The sequence below is a fragment of the Solanum verrucosum genome, unplaced genomic scaffold, assembly GCF_900185275.1.
Source record: "Solanum verrucosum unplaced genomic scaffold, falcon-dt-bn FXZP01000218.1, whole genome shotgun sequence".
NCBI classification, from domain to species: Eukaryota; Viridiplantae; Streptophyta; class Magnoliopsida; order Solanales; family Solanaceae; genus Solanum; species Solanum verrucosum.
The window spans coordinates 1195426-1212936 of NW_026020464.1; the positions used below are offsets into that span (position 1 = coordinate 1195426).

The 17511-nt window shown below is 37.4% G+C and overlaps 2 protein-coding genes across 2 annotated transcripts; both read right to left on the reverse strand.

The window, feature by feature from the left end:
• Positions 1-367: 367 nt before the first annotated feature.
• LOC125808749 (protein disulfide isomerase pTAC5, chloroplastic) lies at positions 368-4462 on the reverse strand. Its single transcript, XM_049488410.1, has 7 exons — positions 4056-4462; positions 3028-3264; positions 1977-2072; positions 1753-1875; positions 719-962; positions 575-612; positions 368-470 (listed from the first exon to the last, which is right to left on the reverse strand). The coding sequence occupies exons 1-7, from the start codon at positions 4419-4421 to the stop codon at positions 369-371; spliced, it is 1206 nt and encodes a 401-aa protein (XP_049344367.1). The 5' UTR covers positions 4422-4462; the 3' UTR covers position 368.
• Positions 4463-5233: 771 nt separating this feature from the next.
• Positions 5234-16514, reverse strand: LOC125808760 (uncharacterized). Its single transcript, XM_049488418.1, has 11 exons — positions 16388-16514; positions 16215-16301; positions 13796-13891; positions 13640-13715; positions 13364-13429; positions 13166-13245; positions 12982-13068; positions 12745-12882; positions 7104-7206; positions 6637-6845; positions 5234-5705 (listed from the first exon to the last, which is right to left on the reverse strand). The coding sequence occupies exons 1-11, from the start codon at positions 16451-16453 to the stop codon at positions 5637-5639; spliced, it is 1077 nt and encodes a 358-aa protein (XP_049344375.1). The 5' UTR covers positions 16454-16514; the 3' UTR covers positions 5234-5636.
• Positions 16515-17511: the final 997 nt, after the last annotated feature.

Below are 17511 nucleotides of genomic sequence, written 5' to 3' on the forward strand. Positions count from 1 at the left end.
GATATTGTACTCCCCAATCTGAGTTGAGTGGCTTTCGGAAATAGTCTCTCTACCTCCACGAGGTAGGGTACACTTTACCCTCAACAGGTCCTAGTTGTGAGAATGTTGTTATTGTACTTGCCTTTTCAATTTGTTTGTCTTAGTTTTACTCGACACGGAATAGAAGATTTTTCAATCATAAAGATATGTTTGATGTACCAAAATGTACTTCAAACGTAACATAATCTACAGCTTTAGCATCGGTATAATCTTCGATACTCATGAAAATAATTTTTTATCGTCTTTGTGAACTTTTGTTTCAAATTTTCACGTATACAATTTACCTCCGGTCTATCTATCTTCAAAGGTGAAGAATCAAAAGTAGAAAACTAAGCTTGCATTATCTTTTTGCCTTGACAAACATCACAAGTTATGAATCCATGGCCTTCACAATAAGGACACTTCATTCCTTCATCTATCCATTCCATAAACTGTAACACATTCCAATATAAGTTTCTCAACCAAATACTTGAAGAATTATATATTGCTATTAAAAAAGTACAGATATGGTAAAAAGCTTTCAGAGTCCTCTAACCTGTTCCTCAATGTTTGGTTCACCAGTCCCATCACATTCTGCAAAAAACACATTTACCCTCAATGTTTGACAATAATCCTTCATGTTCTTCAATACTTAGTACTAATTAAGATGCAACGACAACAGAAGAGACAGAATATATACCCATGCATAATACGCGACCCTCTCCACGACAAGTAATACACTTCGTGGTGGTACTTCCACTAGTAGTCTCTGCTGGTTTCTTACTTGCAGAAAGTCTGGAAGGTTCTTCCCATCGGTTCTCTCCGAGGAGAAAGACTCGATGATGTGAAACCTCAGTTTCAGATACACCATCTTCTTTGACAATTGTCTGCTGAACTTCCTCTATTTCCATGATAGATGCAATTGGTGCACCATTTGCACTAGTCTGAGGTGGAAAGAACAACATCAGATTATAGTAAACTAAACTAATCGAGATTACTTATGTTTTATCTAGGATGAATCTGAATTACAACTGACATTGGAAACCCACACTAATGATATCATTGTAATGAAAGTGTTCCAAATTTAATACTTGTGGTCAGTGCCTCAGCCATTTCAAAACTTCATGGTACACCCCAAATGTCCTTAAATTAGCAGACACTTTGTTAGCAGGAGAGATTCACTATCAAGTATAATACACGTCCAAATTTTCATAACCAACTTTTGGTATGGGCAATGTCAATGGCATTACAATTAACTACAGTGGGGGAAAAACGAGGTTCAACCGGTCCCAAATAATGGTTAATTCCATGCAGATATTATTTGTCAAAGGCAACTAATGGGTCTGTTTTATTACCTTCCTTGATAGAAAAATGCATAACTTAAGTCATAAAGACATTTTTTATGACCATGCAACTACTGAAATTTCATTTTTCCTATTCCTTGATTTATATCATATTAGGAGTTTGTAATACGTATCTCTTTCCAAAATTCTCTATGAATGACATATCAAGAAACAATGGTGAAACAGTCTCATGGAAGAAAGCACTCATACAAGACCAGATAGGGCCACAGCTTCTATTCTGGAATGATGTCAGATAAACCTCTTCACTCAAAGTTTTTTTGTTAAAAGAAAAACAGCAAAGGTAAACCAAACATCTGCTATGAGTAACAGGTTCAAGTTCGAAATTTGTAGGGAGAGCAAGATATCAGTATTGACAAAAGGGATAACACACCTTAGCTTCAGTTCCATCTGGTTGTTTGGGATTTTCCTTCACTCCGTCAATATTTTGTACCATATATAATTTTTCAAGAAGTTCAGAAGTCATAATGCCATCTTCTCGTAAATCAGATGAAGCCTGCTCAGATGGATAAGAGAGAAATATGAATCATCTGTATTTAACCCACAGCCAAGCAAAATATAATTTGAGACTTTCCTGTTTACAAAATGCAAACAAACCTGCCAAGTTTTCACAGCACGCTCAGTCCCACTAGAGAAGCTAGAGAATTCCATATCTTCCTCACCACAATAAAAGCCCAATTTTAACAATTGTTCCTGAAAAGGGAAAATGGAATTAAGAGATGTATTTAAGTAGAAGTATAAAGACCCAAAAAAGAGAGAAAACTGCAAAAGTAAAAAAGCAAATCCAGAACTAATCAATGCAAATGAACCATTACATAAGTGCTTATGTGATCCAACACAATCCAAGTTTCCGGCAAGTGCATAAGTTCACAACACACAGGGATAAAGGAAGTCTGAATTTACATAGTTTTCTGTTATCAATAATTATTCAGCTAAGAAGAAAAACACGAGTACGAAAACGTGACTCCAAAACAGGAGTAAGGTATTCCGTGCCACATTCATGATACCTCAGTAAAATTAGCTTGATTGACCAAAATACTGGAGCAAGAGAGCTATAACATTACCAATAAGGGAAGTGACCGTCATATAATATTAAACTCTTTGGTGCTGATGTATACTTGGGACAATAACACTTTTGATGCTTCAAGCTATCTACTAACTAAGCTCATTTTATCCTCATAATATCCTGGGTACTCTTGGACTACTTGGTGACAATGGTACAAGGACTACCAGTCTGTTCATGTTGGAAGGAAACTTGTCACGTGAAGATCACGTGACAGACAAGCTCTGCTGACGGAAGAATAAATTGCAAGTATAGAGTAAATGAACAATTGGGTTCAAATTTACAGGTCGACCCATAATAGGTTTTCAGCAGCTGTACCAAGAACAATTTCTTGCAAATCTCTTATCAAAATTCATTACTCTGTTTCCACGTAGTTTTCATTACTTCCAGATTCTCAGCGAGTTCTTTTAAGATCACATTTTATTTTGGTACTGTCTTTAAATTGAAAACTTCATCAAGTTATGTCATGCATCTGGTATACGTCAAAATACAAAATAGAAAGCAAAGAATCAATCAAACAAGTAGGAGAGTTGATTTAACCAAGTTAATGTGATAAAAAGACATGGTGACTCTAAGTTAGCAGACCTGCAGCAGTCGAACTTCATCTCCTTCAGATCCCTTTTTCAAAGTCCGCTTCTTCTTGGCTTTGTTACCCTCTCCTTCTGACTCTTTAGGAGCTTCCCTGATCACCTTCTCTTGTTGTGGTGCTTCCTTGACAACAACCTCATTTTGCTTTGCTGCTTCTAAAACTAATGGCAACGCAATCGATCCAGTTTCTGCAATCACAGTTACATTCTTTCCCCCCTCCCCCTCCTTCAGCAGCTAGAAAACCAAAAAAGAAACATAAACATAAAAATAAGGTTTTCATGTATGCACTAGTTATAGAACTGTTTAAAAACTTCTAGTACCAATTTACCAAAAAAGAAAAAGCTTACCGATGAATAGAATTTTTTATTTTTATTTGTGTTTGTTTTCCTTAAATTCTCAAAGCAAAAGTAACAAATTTACCAGCATCTGTGAATCAAGCAAACAAATCAAAAGCAAATTACCTAAAGATAATCATTTACTAATCTCAGAAACTCATGAACTTGTAAAACTTTAATTTAAAGAAAGGGAAACATTTTCCAAGTTGAATTTCTAAAAGTATATAAGAGAAGAATATCAAAAGCCTCGAAAGCATAAATTTTGATACGAATGAGGTGAATTCAGTAAACATGATCACACGTTCAAAGAGTATACTTAGCAATTTAGGCATTCACATTTTAATCAAACAATGATAGACTAGTGAGCCTACTCCTTTCCGACTCCGAACTACGAAAAACAATCACTTTTCCAGTGTTGTTGTTGCTACTAGAAGCCCTTATTATTGTCAGTTAAAACCAAAAATTCAGCTCAATACTGAATAATCAATTCAACTGAAGCTCAAACTACAATTAGGAAAACCGATTAACAAGAAACTAAACTAAATCAGGCGTAATAATCCAAATCAAATTATACACAAATTTGATGATTTCACTTCATTTCCATTTTTAGGGTATTTAGTTAGTACGCACAAGTCAATCAACAATTTGTTCTTCCCAAATTCAAATAGATCCGTCATCCATATACCGCACCTGCAATAACTTAGCAATATTAGCTACCGTCTCCGTTACAGAAGTAGCTTCTGGAAGAAGCGAATCCCTATTACTCTCAAGCTCCTTAACACGAAGCTGTAACTCCCGAATTTGAACCAACAAAGCTTCTCGCTCCGCTTCCCACCTTCTCTCTTCTCTTAACCACCGTTGCTCCTCCCTCAACCACCGCTGCTCCTCCCTTAACCACCGCGACTCCTCCCGTTCCGGCGAACCACTGTAGCAAACGTGAGATACAGAGAAGGATGCCGAGGAGTTTTTTAGAGAGAAGAATTTAGGTGTGTAAGTGTTGTTGTTATGGAGATTTGAGGTGAAGATATGGAAACTCAGTGGTAGTGAAGACGCCATGGATGTGAAAACTGTTAACAGATTTTTTTTTTGTTCAGTTTTAACGGTTTTTTTATTTATTTATATGAAAAAACTAATTAGAGATATTTTTATCTGGCGGGAAGCTAAACAGTGTATTATGCTGTAATGCCCTGATTTATTTCAAATTATATGTCGTGTTTCTTCATTATGTGTTCAATCCTGGCTCATCAGTGTGGATAATCGCCCTTCAAATAAAAAAAATATTGATTGTGATGTTCGGGTCAGCTTTTGTACACCTCGATTAATTCCACCTCCCACAAATAACGAGTACCAGGTAACTCTCTCCGTCAAAGCTACGACAAATGGAAAGGAAGTTCCCCTCGATTAATTCCACCTCCCACAAATAGACAAATGGAAAGAAAGTTCACCTCAATTAATTCCACCTCCCACAACTAACGGGTACCAGGTAACTCTCTCCGTCAAAGCTACGACAAATGGAAAGAAAATTCTGCAGGGTCCATTCAGGGGTGGCGCTCCTAACAGAATTTTCTCCATACCCAGAACTCGAATCCGAGACCTCTGATTAGGGTGAAACACTCCTACCAGTTCACCACAACCCATGTTGGTATTAAGTACTTAAGTTGCCTTAGTAGAAGCATGTTTGCTTGAAATTCAAGTACATATGATCGAAGATCAAATCATTTTTGCCTGAACTTCAACGACTTAAACATCAAACATCTTATCTAAAAGTCTAAACTTATTCTGAAGCGAGTAAACACACAAGAATTTTAAAAAGACGGGTATAAGTTAAATATCGGTGTTCAAAATATTGCAATGCACCAGAATCCAGATGATCCAAATTCGAAATCTTATTCATCGACAAAAATATTGAAGTAGACGATATTCCATTGTTCAAGTTTTGGAATACAACAAATATAAAGAGCATAATACCAGAATCTAAATGAATACACAAAAGCAAAAACACAATCTGTTTCCTCAACCCCTTTTTCACTTCAACAGTTCCTCCTCATTTGCTTCCATGAATAATTACCCATATATTTGCTACAATACAAACAGCTAGTGTCGTGAAAACCCCCGGAAGGCAAAACCAGCTTTATTACAGCTATAAGTTGATCTTTGGCAATGGCAATATAATTTAAACAACAGGAAATGAGAGAGAATCACAATTGTACAATATCATGGGCAGATTGCACCATTGATGTCCTGACGTTTAATGCATGCAGCATTAGAATTCTAATCAAGCTTCACGTTAGAATAGAGAAGGGTGTCCCTTGTAAGTGGCATGTTGAGGAGAAAGTAGATCTGCATTCATTTAGAGATGCAATGAGTTGCAGAAAAACAATGTACAAGGAAAACGAGAAGACCACATGATAACATGTTATAGATGAGCGCTAAAAATAAAAAAATGTAATCATCACCACCTACAAATAACGTCTGAGATTGAAGATAATCTATGACAAAGGAAACTATACATATGCTTTCTAAGAAAAAGGAAACTCTTGGTGCAATTATTCAGAACCTACAGGACTTGGAAGTCCATCTAAAGCAACAGTAAATGCTTGAGAAACTTATTCACTTTTGCATTTCCACGTGTATGACAACACTTATAGTGGCCGTGCTACAACTTTTATTGTTTACACCCTGTCTGCTTTCTCTTCTGCTAATACTGTTGTTCTATATTTATTCATCAGCTTAGTCAGAGGAGTCACCGTGTAACTACCTAATGGGGTGCAATGAGAATCACTAGTCTAGTTCCAAACTTCCAATTGTCAAAAGCTAAAACTAGAGCACTATTTTCTCAACTAATGGAGAAAAGGCCACTGCCGTCCCCAAGTCAAGCCTGGCTCTACTGCTGAAAACCTCAGTGCCTCATTATAGCTCCTGAGAAACTTCAGTACCTTATTATAGCTCCCGAGAGGTCCAAAGGTTGGAGGAGAAGAACTCAACAATCACTTCAACCCTATTCGGGGTGGATTTGACTAAAAAGAATTTTAAGCCCATCTAAATGAAGTGCACTTTTTTCTTTGATGAAGTAGATATCATAGAAAACAACCTAGAAATATCTATATTTCTGTTCTAAAGCTATCAGCCTGGTCCATCTGTAAGTGTCATGTATTCTTAGATTGCTATACTTAAAGTTAATCCCATGCATGGTCAGCTATAACAAATGTGCAACAGTTCTTTCAATTCTGAAAATTGAAGCATTGAAATGTATTTGGTCAGCAAAACTTACTCCTAATAGAGTGGCAATTATAAGCAAGAGTCCTGTAATCCATGCAACAGTTCGTCTAACCAATATAATTTCTTCAATAACTGTTGAATTGGGTGAAGTTTGTGTTTCCTCCAGCCAGCGGGCAGATGGTTGAGAAGTGAAAACGACGTCAAATAATGGCTCTGCTACTGAAGGTGTTTCATTGCAGACAATGACTCCAACAATTTGACCTGCATGAGTAATACCGAGTTGAATTTAACATAAATAAGAAAGGAAGAAACAAAGGAACACATTCTTCTCTTAATTACTGCACATATTTTTTTTCCATTTAAGAAGTTCAAGTGCTTTCATGAAATGCAACCCCAGTTTCAAGAATACACTAGATGGGTAAATTCAACTCTTGTTACATAACCAAATGCAGATTCAGAGATCACTGAAGCTGCTAAAAGTTGTATCAAAATTGTCACAATCAGAGAACAAAATCCAACCTTTATAGGCTTCAGTTAAGGAATCAAACATCTTCGACATCACAATACTGAACAATTTAGCTCCTTCCACAACACTTTCTGCTCCATACTGCTCTTTGAGAGCCTACAAAAATCAAAGGACTAATTGAGCTGGTATGGCCTGTATAACATGTTTCATGTTCGCCTCTTGTATGTATCTTAAGTGAGGTCAAACATTTCCAATTACCACCAATGTAGGAAAAGAATTTTCCTTTTCCAGACAAATGACAGACATAAAAGACATTAATGATCATCTGGAACTGCATGGAACATATCCAACTTACTGAAAACATGACCCTAGAAAGGAAGGTTTGGAGGTCAAGGATTAGGGTAGAAGGTTAGTAGGTAGCCGAGTGTTGTAGCACTTTTGTATGGGAGAATCAGGGGACTAGTCTCTCCTTATTATTAGTATTACGATCTAGTACTTGCATAGTAACATTTACTTTGTTTTTATTTATTTGTTACTTGTTTCATTGTTTGTGTTCATCTTGCCATTTTGTTGCCATTAATTTTTCTTAGCCTGTTTTGGTCATGGGTTCTTCAATTCTCACTATTACTTGTTACTTCATTTGCTCTATTTATCTTGCTATTTTGTTGTCGTTATTTTCCTTTCTATCATCTTTTATCTACACTTCTTTTGAGCCGGGGGTCTACGCAAAACAACCTCTCTACCCCACAAAGGTAGGAGTAAGGTCTGTGCACATCCTACCTTTTCCATATCCTACTTGTGGAATCTTTTTTTGCGATAAGGGTATAACTTTATAATCAGAAAACTCATTTGGGGTAAAGGAAAAACTATATCATGTATGCACTTAAGAATCTAGGTCTGCAAAATAGGTGCTTACTGTCAAAATGGCTATGGAGGTTTGGTAACGAGGGGCAGGCTCTGTGGAAGGATGCTATTGTTAGCAAGTATGGACAAACTGATTCATGGACATCCAACACTGTGACCAGCACCTATGGGGTCTCAGTTTGGAGGTCTATCAGAAATTTGTGGCCAAAACTAGCGAGGAACATATGCTACAAGGTGGTTGAGGGGACTAGGATCCTTTTTTGGAAAGACAAGTGGATAGGACAGAACTCCCTCATGGAGGACTTTGCAGATTTGTACTCTTTTTGCGACAACCCTGGAGCATCTATTGCTGAGATGTGGTCTCAGCAAGGGTGGAATATAACCCTTAGGAGGCTCTTAAAGGACTGGGAGGTGGATAGAGTAGCCAATTTGCTGCAAAGGTTGGAAGATTTTCCGGGACTCAACACTAATCCTGATGCAATCAGATGGAAACATGATAGGGATGGGGAATTTTCTGTTGGAAGAATGTACAAAAGAGACCTGGCAACACACCCGGGGGGCATTTTTGGACCTTGGAAACAAATTTGGAAATCCAACACCCCAACCAAGATAAAGTGTTTCACATGGTCAGTGTGCAGAAGAGCATGTCTGACTCAGGAGAGACTGAAAAAAAGAGGATTTCAGATTGTTTTTTTTTTTTTTTTTTTTTGAGAATGGTAAAGTTGTATTCATCAGCAATGAGGGTATGCTGGCAACCAAACAAAAAAATTCCAAGGCGAAGTAGTCATGATTACAAATAGCCTAGGAAATCTACTAACTGATTTACATCATCTATACCCTCTTCTTTACACCAAAAATATAGAGTATTAATGCAGTTTTCTTTAACTTTCTGCATTGGGTTAGTAATATTCTTAAAGCACCTATTGTTTCTTTCCTTCCAAATTGACCACCATATGCAAGATGGAACTAGATTCCACCATTTTTTCTGTGTTTTACTTCCCCCTCTTCTCATCCAACAGTTTAATAGGTCAGCAGTATGCTCAGGCACCACCCAAGGATCTTGAATAATGCTTTGAAACAGATACCATATCTGGGCAGTCACTCTACAGTGAAGGAACAAATGATTGTTTGTTTCCTCCTTCTCATGGCAAAAGAAGCACCTAGAAACAATCTGAAATCCTCTTTTTTTTAGTCTCTCCTGAGTCAGACATGCTCTTCTGCACACTAACCATGTGAAACACTTTATCTTGGTTGGGGTGTTGGATTTCCAGATTTGTTTCCAAGGTCCAGCAATCTCCCCCGGCTGTGTTGCCAGGTCTCTTTTGTACATTCTTCCAACAGAGAATTCCCCATCCCTATCATGTTTCCATCTGATTGCATCAGGATTAGTGTTGAGTCCCGGAAAATCTTCCAACCTCTGCAGTAAATTGGCTACTCTATCCACCTCCCAGTCATTTAAGAGCCTCCTAAGGGTTATATTCCACCCTTGTTGAGACCACATCTCAGCAATAGATGCTCCAGGGTTGTCACAAAAAGAGTACAAATCTGCAAAGTCCTCCATGAGGGAGTTCTGTCCTATCCACTTGTCTTTCCAAAAAAGGATCCTAGTCCCCTCACCCACCTTGTAGCATATGTTCCTCGTTAGTTTTGGCCACAAATTTCTGATAGACCTCCAAACTGAGACCCCATAGGTGCTGGTCACAGTGTTGGATGTCCATGAATCAGTTTGTCCATACTTGCTAACAATAACATCCTTCCACAGAGCTTGCCCCTCTTTACCAAACCTCCATAGCCATTTTGACAGTAAACACCTATTTTGCAGACCTAGATTCTTAATGCCAAGACCTCCTGATTTCTTGCTTAGTTGGGCAGTTTGCCATTTGACCAAGTGAATGCCCTTTCCTTCCTTGTTGCCCAGCCAAAGAAAATCTCTCCTTAGTTTATCCAATCTGTCTTCCACCTTAGCAGGTAGGGGGAAGAGAGACATAACGTAAGTAGGGAGAGCATCTAAGACAGAATTGATCATTGTTATTCTTCCTCCCAGAGATAGGTATTGTGTCTTCCAGGTGGCTAATTTTTTCTCAGTCTTCTCCACAATTCCATCCCATATTTCTAATTCTTTGTGGTTGTTACCCAATGGCATCCCTAGATATGTAGTTGGGAGATTTTCCATCTTACAACTCAAAATATTTGCTAAACACTGGATGTTAGCTACGTCCTTGACTTGAAACATGCTGCTTTTTCTCCAGTTCACAGAAAGCCCTGACACTGCCTCAAAGATTACTAATATTATTCTGATGAAACACACCTGCTCAGCCTTGGCCTCACAGAAGATCACAGTATCATCTGCATACAGTAATTGGCAAATTTGTAGATCTTCCCCAGCTTGGTTACCCACTTTGAACCCTTTTAACCATTTCTTCTGAGTGGCCACCCTTATCATACTATTGAGTCCTTCCATAGCTAGAATAAAGAGGAAAGGAGAGAGAGGATCACCCTGCCTCAACCCCCTTTCTGAGGGAAAAAAACCAGCAGGTTCTCCATTAATCAATATAGAGAACCTGACAGTTTTAATGCAAAATCCTATCCACTTCAGCCATTTCTCTCCAAACCCCATTTGTCTCAGGATGTTAATAAGGAAATCCCAGTTCATATGATCATAGGCTTTCTCAATATCAAGCTTACACATGATTCCTGGGATTTCACCTTTAATCCTTGAATCTACACATTCACTAGCTATTAGAGCTGCATCTAGGATCTGTCTGCCCTGTATGAAGGCCATTTGATGTTTGTTGACTAGCTTGCTGATTACTTTTTTCACTCTTTCTGCCAGAAGCTTGGCAAAAATTTTATAGACTCCACCAATAAGACTTATTGGTCTAAAGTCTCTAAGTTCAGTTGCCCCTGGCTTCTTTGGAATAAGGGCCACATAGGTGGCATTGAGGCTCCTCTCAAACTCTTGTCTTTCGTGAAAGTGGTTTACTGCATTCATAAAATCAAACTTAAGCACCTCCCAAAAACTCTGAAAAAAACACATGGGGAAGCCATCAGGGCCAGGTGCCTTGTCACTGGCACATGACTTGATGCACTTCAAAACTTCAGCCTCCTCAAAGTGAGTTTGCAACCAATCTCTTTCTTCCTCAGTAATAGTTTCCAAGCCTTGCAACTTAAATTCCGGTCTCCACTGTTCAGTCTCTGTGTACAACTTTTGATAAAAGTTGATGATTTCTCCTTTAATATCTTCTGGATCTGAGATAGAGTTTCCTTCCACGACCAAAGTGTCAATAGAATTAAATCTTTTGTGAGCTGTTGCAACCCTATGGAAAAATTTTGTGTTTTTATCACCTTTTTTAAGCCATTGTATTCGAGATCTTTGTCTCCACGCTATTTCTTCTTGTTTGGCAACCTCCTCAAATTCCATGGCTAGATGAACCTTTTGGAGTAGTTCATCCTCTAAGAGTAATCTCAGCTCCTGCGTCTTTTCCATCTCTGCTAACTGTTGGAGGATTTCCTCCTTTTTACGTTTCCAATCATTTCTATGTGTCATTCTCCATTCTTTCAATTTTTGCTTCAACATCTTTAGTTTAACAGCTAAGATGTAAGAACCTGTGCCATTTATATTGAAAGACAACCACCATTCCTTAATCTTATCAGCAAAACCGTCCACCCTCAGCCACCATTGCTCAAATTTGAAATAGGACTTATTCAAATTCAGTTCCCCACAATCAAGCATGATGGGGTTATGATCAGAACCTATTCTGGGCAGCAAGTTCTGTTTGATCCGAGTGAAAGATTCATCCCATTGAGATGAATATAAAAACCTATCAATTCTGGAAGCTGAGCTATGGCCATCTCCTCTTCTCCAAGTGAAGGATCCCCCCAAAAGCGGGGGGTCCACGAATTCCATCGCATTTATCCATTCCGTGAACTCCTGCATGTCCCCTGTTATTCTGTGTCCTTCTGATCTTTCATTTGGGTACCTTGTGACATTAAAGTCACCACAAGATATCCACGGGCCACTGCATACCTCCTTGATGATGCTCAACTCTTGCCACAACTCTCTTCTAGACACAGTATCACAGGAAGCATACACTGCACTAAGGAACCAAGTAAGAACTTGGTTGATGCCATCAAATTTTATTGTTAGACTCTGGTTGGTAGTTGACACGACTTCCCCTCTCCAATATCTCTTGTCCCACATTACAACTATCCCCCCACTTCTACCCGTTGCATTCAGATGACACTCCCCCATCCACCTGTTCTGCCACAACTGCCTAAAAACATGAGTTTCCTTTTCTTCTAGGTGCTTCTTTTGCCATGAGAAGGAGGAAACAAACAATCATTTGTTCCTTCACTGTAGAGTGACTTCCCAGATATGGTATATGTTTCAAAGCATTATTCAAGATCCTTGGGTGGTGCTTGAGCATACTGCTGACCTACTAAACTGTTGGATGAGAAGAGGGGGAGTAAAACACAGAAAAAATGGTGGAATCTAGTTCCATCTTGCATATGGTGGTCAATTTGGAAGGAAAGAAACAATAGGTGCTTTAAGAATATTACTAACCCAATGCAGAAAGTTAAAGAAAACTGCATTAATACTCTATATTTTTGGTGTAAAGAAGAGGGTATATATGAAGTAGATCAGTTAGTAGATTTCCTAGGCTCTTTGTAATCATGACTACTTGGCCTTTGAATTTTTATTTTTTTGTTTGGTTGCCAGCATACCCTCATTGCTGATGAATACAACTTACCATTCTCAAAAAAAAAAGAGCTCAATTTGGGGTAAAGGAGAAACTATTTCTCGAAGTAAATTCAGGATTCAAATGTAACCTTAAGGCCATCAAATTTTCCAGAAATTAGCTCAGATGGATGGTGCACAGCTCCAGATAAATCTTGGTGCGTCTCCATTGCTCTTTGAATCTTATGGGTGAGTGAAACAAGACTTGTTACAAACCCCCTATCTGCTTCCTGTGCCGCAAGTAAAAAAAGATAAATCAATAAAGGCCTAATAGGAAAGAACACCACAAAAAGAAGTCATAGTATAGGTTGTTAAGCCTAAAAAAGTACCTTTGACAATTGAAATTTCAAATTAGCGTCATCCTCCAAGGGGACTGTCAGCTCTCCATTCACATATGAACCGCTCAACCATGATGCCTGCTTACAAATATCAATCCTCTCATGAGTTGTATGACCTTGAAGTTATTCAATGTGAAAAGATAATCATGCAATGCAACTGATAACAGACGCTCACAAATTCACTTAGTTCTTTGTCTGAATATTCAGCATCAGTTTTTGGTTCATCCAATGAAAAAAGAGAAACTTTATCTGCATCTGCATACATGACAAATTAATTAGACATAAACCAATCTAATTCTCCTTTTTTACAAGTAATTAACATATCAATCTAGTAAAACACCTTACAACATGTATAAGAGTAAAAGACAACTACCTGGAAGTTGAATGTCAGCTCTATTTTCACTTACTACATTGCTTCTAAGGGCCTCAAAAGAAACACCTATTACAACAAATGGGCATCAATAAGCACAATCTTATATAATCACCAGATAGAAGCTTAATAGACAAAAAAGGCACACTAGAATGTCCAATAAGTATGTTATTTATCTTAAATACACAAACACGCGCGCGCTCACACAGGAGTGAGAGAGAGAAAGAGAAACTCGGTATGTTAATCTACTGTACTATATATTTATTCCAGCTTGCATACCTTCGGCTCCTGTAACTTCTAGGATGAGGACAGAACCCGGCCTATCAAACGGATTTGGTACAAGTACCTCATTCAACTGCAACCAATGGATATTTGATAATGTATATTTCGCTTTAAAGTCAAAACATTAGCTAATAAATGATTCATCTTTCCTACCTTCGATGAACTAGCAGAGGAAAGAGTAGCAGGAGGTGCAAAACCAAGCAAGACTGATACAGTAGCACCAACTTCGGAAAGAGACAAGGAACTTATCTGTGTCCAAAAGACAATTATGCAGTTAGTCAATTAAAAATAATTAGACTATGGTGGTATGGAAAAAATGGATGTCGAACAAACAAAATATCTAGAGGAACTTGAAATGTCATATTGTCGAGTTGTCTGGCGACTCAGATTATTAGAAACTACGGAGGCAATGTCTTACTGTGTAGATAATAATACCTATTCCAAGAGTCTGAACATAATAATTGCAATGAAATATTAAAATATTAGTTAGAGAGGCTGGTTTATTTTTTATGACTGTGGAGTCCAGGCTAGCTTTAGCGCACCTCGACTAATTCCATGTGATACCTGCCACCTCCCACCAACACTAACATGTACCAGGTAACTCTGTCCACCAAGGCTAGGACTTATGGGAAGAATCACCTAGTGTTTTTTTGTCTCCAATGGGAATTGAACCTGAGAGTTGAGACCTCATGGTTCTCAACTACTTCATTGACCACTAGAGGCCACACCCTTGGGTGTGTTAGAGAGCCTGTTTTTTTGGGTGTATTTGATGTTCATGTGTCAAAGTGAACCTCAGAACAATGTAGAAGCGGTATACATTTCTATTGGTGACCACGGTTTGAATCTTGGAGGCAGCCTCTCCAATGAGGTAAGGCTGTCTATAATCGCCTTCCCCATTGCCCTCCTAGGCAGGAGCCTTCTGGTATTGGAGTCCGTGTACTTGATCTCAATTTGTCTTCTAATACATCATTACACAGAAACTTTATAATGTGATTACGCTATCTTAAAAGCCTTGATGGTATTGGAGTCCGTGTACTTGATCTCAATTTGTCTTCTAATACATCATTACACAGAAACTTTATAATGTGATTACGCTATCTTAAAAGCCTTGAGTGTCTTCATGTATATTTATAGCTGGATACTCCTAAAATTATACTCAAGAGTCAAAATTACTAGCTTATGCAAGTATACCCAAACACAAACAATGGACAATGCTAGAATAGTGGATCTTTAAGGTTAGTCCACTCAAGTGCTCTATTAGCTCTCAATATTAATTCATTTAATTTGAGCTAACACATGTTACCCACCAGGTGAATATTATGAATATATGGTTGTGCATGCAGAAAACAATCTGTTGAAGGAGGGTAACCTTCATGATCCTTCTTAGGGAACACGTTAATCATTGCTGAAGACATAAAATCTTGAGCAGAATCATCCATTTTATCTCAACCATTTACTGACAAATCTTCACTGGATGTTAATGCTGTTTTAGGATCAGCCAGCCACGGCCCATGTAATTTCAGGTAAGCAAGTTAGAATAAGCCAGAGGAAACAACTAAATCAATCACTGATCCAGTACTTTTAGGTAAGTTGACTTGCGAGTAGCAATCAACCAACCAATCAACTACGCCTCAATTCCAAAATAGTTGGAACCGACTATTTGAACCATCTAAATCGTTTTGCTCTATTCAAGCTAATACTAAATAATTTGTCTTAAAATCAAACACACAAGACACACACACTTATATTCAACTATACCTCAATCCCAAACTAGTTGACTGGCAATATCTTTCAACATTTAGTTCCAAATCAGAAATTGAAGTTGCTAAGCTTTCTATCACATATCTACTATCAAATCACTTCAATTCCAAGATAGTTGGTACCAATCATGTAAACCATTCTGCTCTATTTGAGCTAATACTAAATAATTTGTCTTAAAATCAAACACACACACACAGGTATATTCAACTACACCTCAATCTCAAACTAGTTGACTTGCAATATCGCTCAACATTTAGCTCCAAATCAGTAACCGAACTTGCTAAGCTTTCATTTCACATATCTACAATCAAAATCACCTCTTTCATCCTAATACAACAACCCCACGTTCCCAAATGGTCATTACACTGTTCTTAAGCTCCCCAATCTTAAACTAGTTGACTCACGATATCATTTGACATTTCGCTCCAAATCAGTAACCGAAATTTCTAAGCTTTCTACTCACATATGTACTATCAAAATCACATCTTTAATTCAAATTACAACAACCCCACGTTCCCAAATGGTCATTATATTGTTCTTAAGCTCCCCAATCTCAAACTAGTTGACTTGCAATATCTTTGGCATTTAGCTCCAAACCAGTAATGGCAGTTGCTAAGCTTTCAATTCACATATCTACTATCAAGTTCACATCTTTAATCCTAATTACAACAACCCCACGTTCCCAAATCCCAAATGGTCATTATATTGTTCTAAAGCTCCCCAATATCGATATTCAACAACTAATCAATCACAACAGAACAAAAAATCTTACAATTGAAGAAACACCCAGATGGTTAAAAAGTCGAAATACCTTAGAAGAAGCATCGGAAGAAGGAGAACGGAAGTAACGGTGAGATGGGTTATCTAGAAAATATACTGAAGAGGTTCCATCAGCAACCTGGATCAAATTTCAAGATTCAAACATCAAATTCACAAATTTACAATACAATCGATCCAGTAACCAAAAAAAATATTAAAAAATACCTTAGAATGCAGGAAGAGTGATAGAAGTAATAGAAAGGTGAATTTGTAAGAAGATTTTGGATCCATTGTAGAAAGAGAGAGGGAGAAAGATGGGAGTTTGAATCTGATCTATGTGGTTTTGGGAAGAAGAAATTGAGATTGAAGAAGGAGATTCATAAACTTTAAAAACGACAACGTTTGAAAAGGTGTAAAATTGTACTAAAGGCCCTTAACCTTTTTCTAATGGACCACTTTTCCCCCTCAGGTTTTGCACTACTGTACTTTTAGTTCAAGACTCAAATCAACATGGAAACCCAATTATTTTAATTTGATTGTCTTTTCATTTTTTTTAAAAAAAAATCATTCCGGCAACGATAATATGCTTCTTAATGTTTACATCAAATAAATGAATGCAAGGCATATGTATATCACTTAATCATGAATAAATGATATATATAAATATTTGATTTGATATAAATACTAGAAGGGTAGAAGACTAGTAGGAGCAGAGTGTTGTTTTGTCGTACGTAGGTCTAGTGTATGTTGTAGAACTAGTCGTACTCTGTAGTTTTTTTCATATGTTGTATATTGAATGTCGATCATTTATGCTTTCTTTCATTACTTTTTTTTCTGTTACTCCAGCTAGATGTGCTTGAATCGAGAGTCTTTTGAAAACAACATCTCTATTTCTACGAGATAATGATAAAGTCGGCATACACTTTACCCTCTCAGATCCTGAATTTCACTGAGTATATAATTATTACAGACGTGAGAAACTATTAACTGAAAAAAGAATTAGTATTAAACTATTAATTACTTTATTATGTTATCTCCATTTTTATGCAGCTTTAGAGGTACATTGGCGTAGTGTCCTTTACCTTTAGATTTGGTGAGATTAAAATGAACTTTATCATAGTAAGTTTTTTATACATTTGGTCGTTCAACCAACAATTATTACCATTTTTAGTCAATATTAAAAATATATACATTGATTATATAAAATATGTATATTTTTTTGTATATCACAAATAATATATATAAGAAATATATATATTCGACTAGTTCATGTAGGCCCAAAACCCAAATATAAGATAGGGCCCTAACGTGAGTAGCCCATTATAGAAGCCCATGATTGTGCTTTCTTG

Excerpts from the sequence above, each read along its gene's own strand:
- LOC125808760 (XM_049488418.1), bottom strand. The coding sequence starts at position 16,453 with ATGGATCCAAAATCTTCTTACAAATTCACCTTTCTATTACTTCTATCA. Across the intron at positions 16,302-16,387 it reads CACTCTTCCTGCATTCTAAG|GTTGCTGATGGAACCTCTTC; the intron begins GTATTTTTTAAT and ends AATTTGATCCAG. Across the intron at positions 13,246-13,363 it reads AGCTGACATTCAACTTCCAG|ATGCAGATAAAGTTTCTCTT; the intron begins GTAGTTGTCTTT and ends TCATGTATGCAG.
- LOC125808749 (XM_049488410.1), bottom strand. The coding sequence starts at position 4,421 with ATGGCGTCTTCACTACCACTGAGTTTCCATATCTTCACCTCAAATCTC. Across the intron at positions 963-1,752 it reads CAGATGGAACTGAAGCTAAG|ACTAGTGCAAATGGTGCACC; the intron begins GTGTGTTATCCC and ends TTTCCACCTCAG. Across the intron at positions 613-718 it reads GGGTCGCGTATTATGCATGG|AATGTGATGGGACTGGTGAA; the intron begins GTATATATTCTG and ends TGTTTTTTGCAG.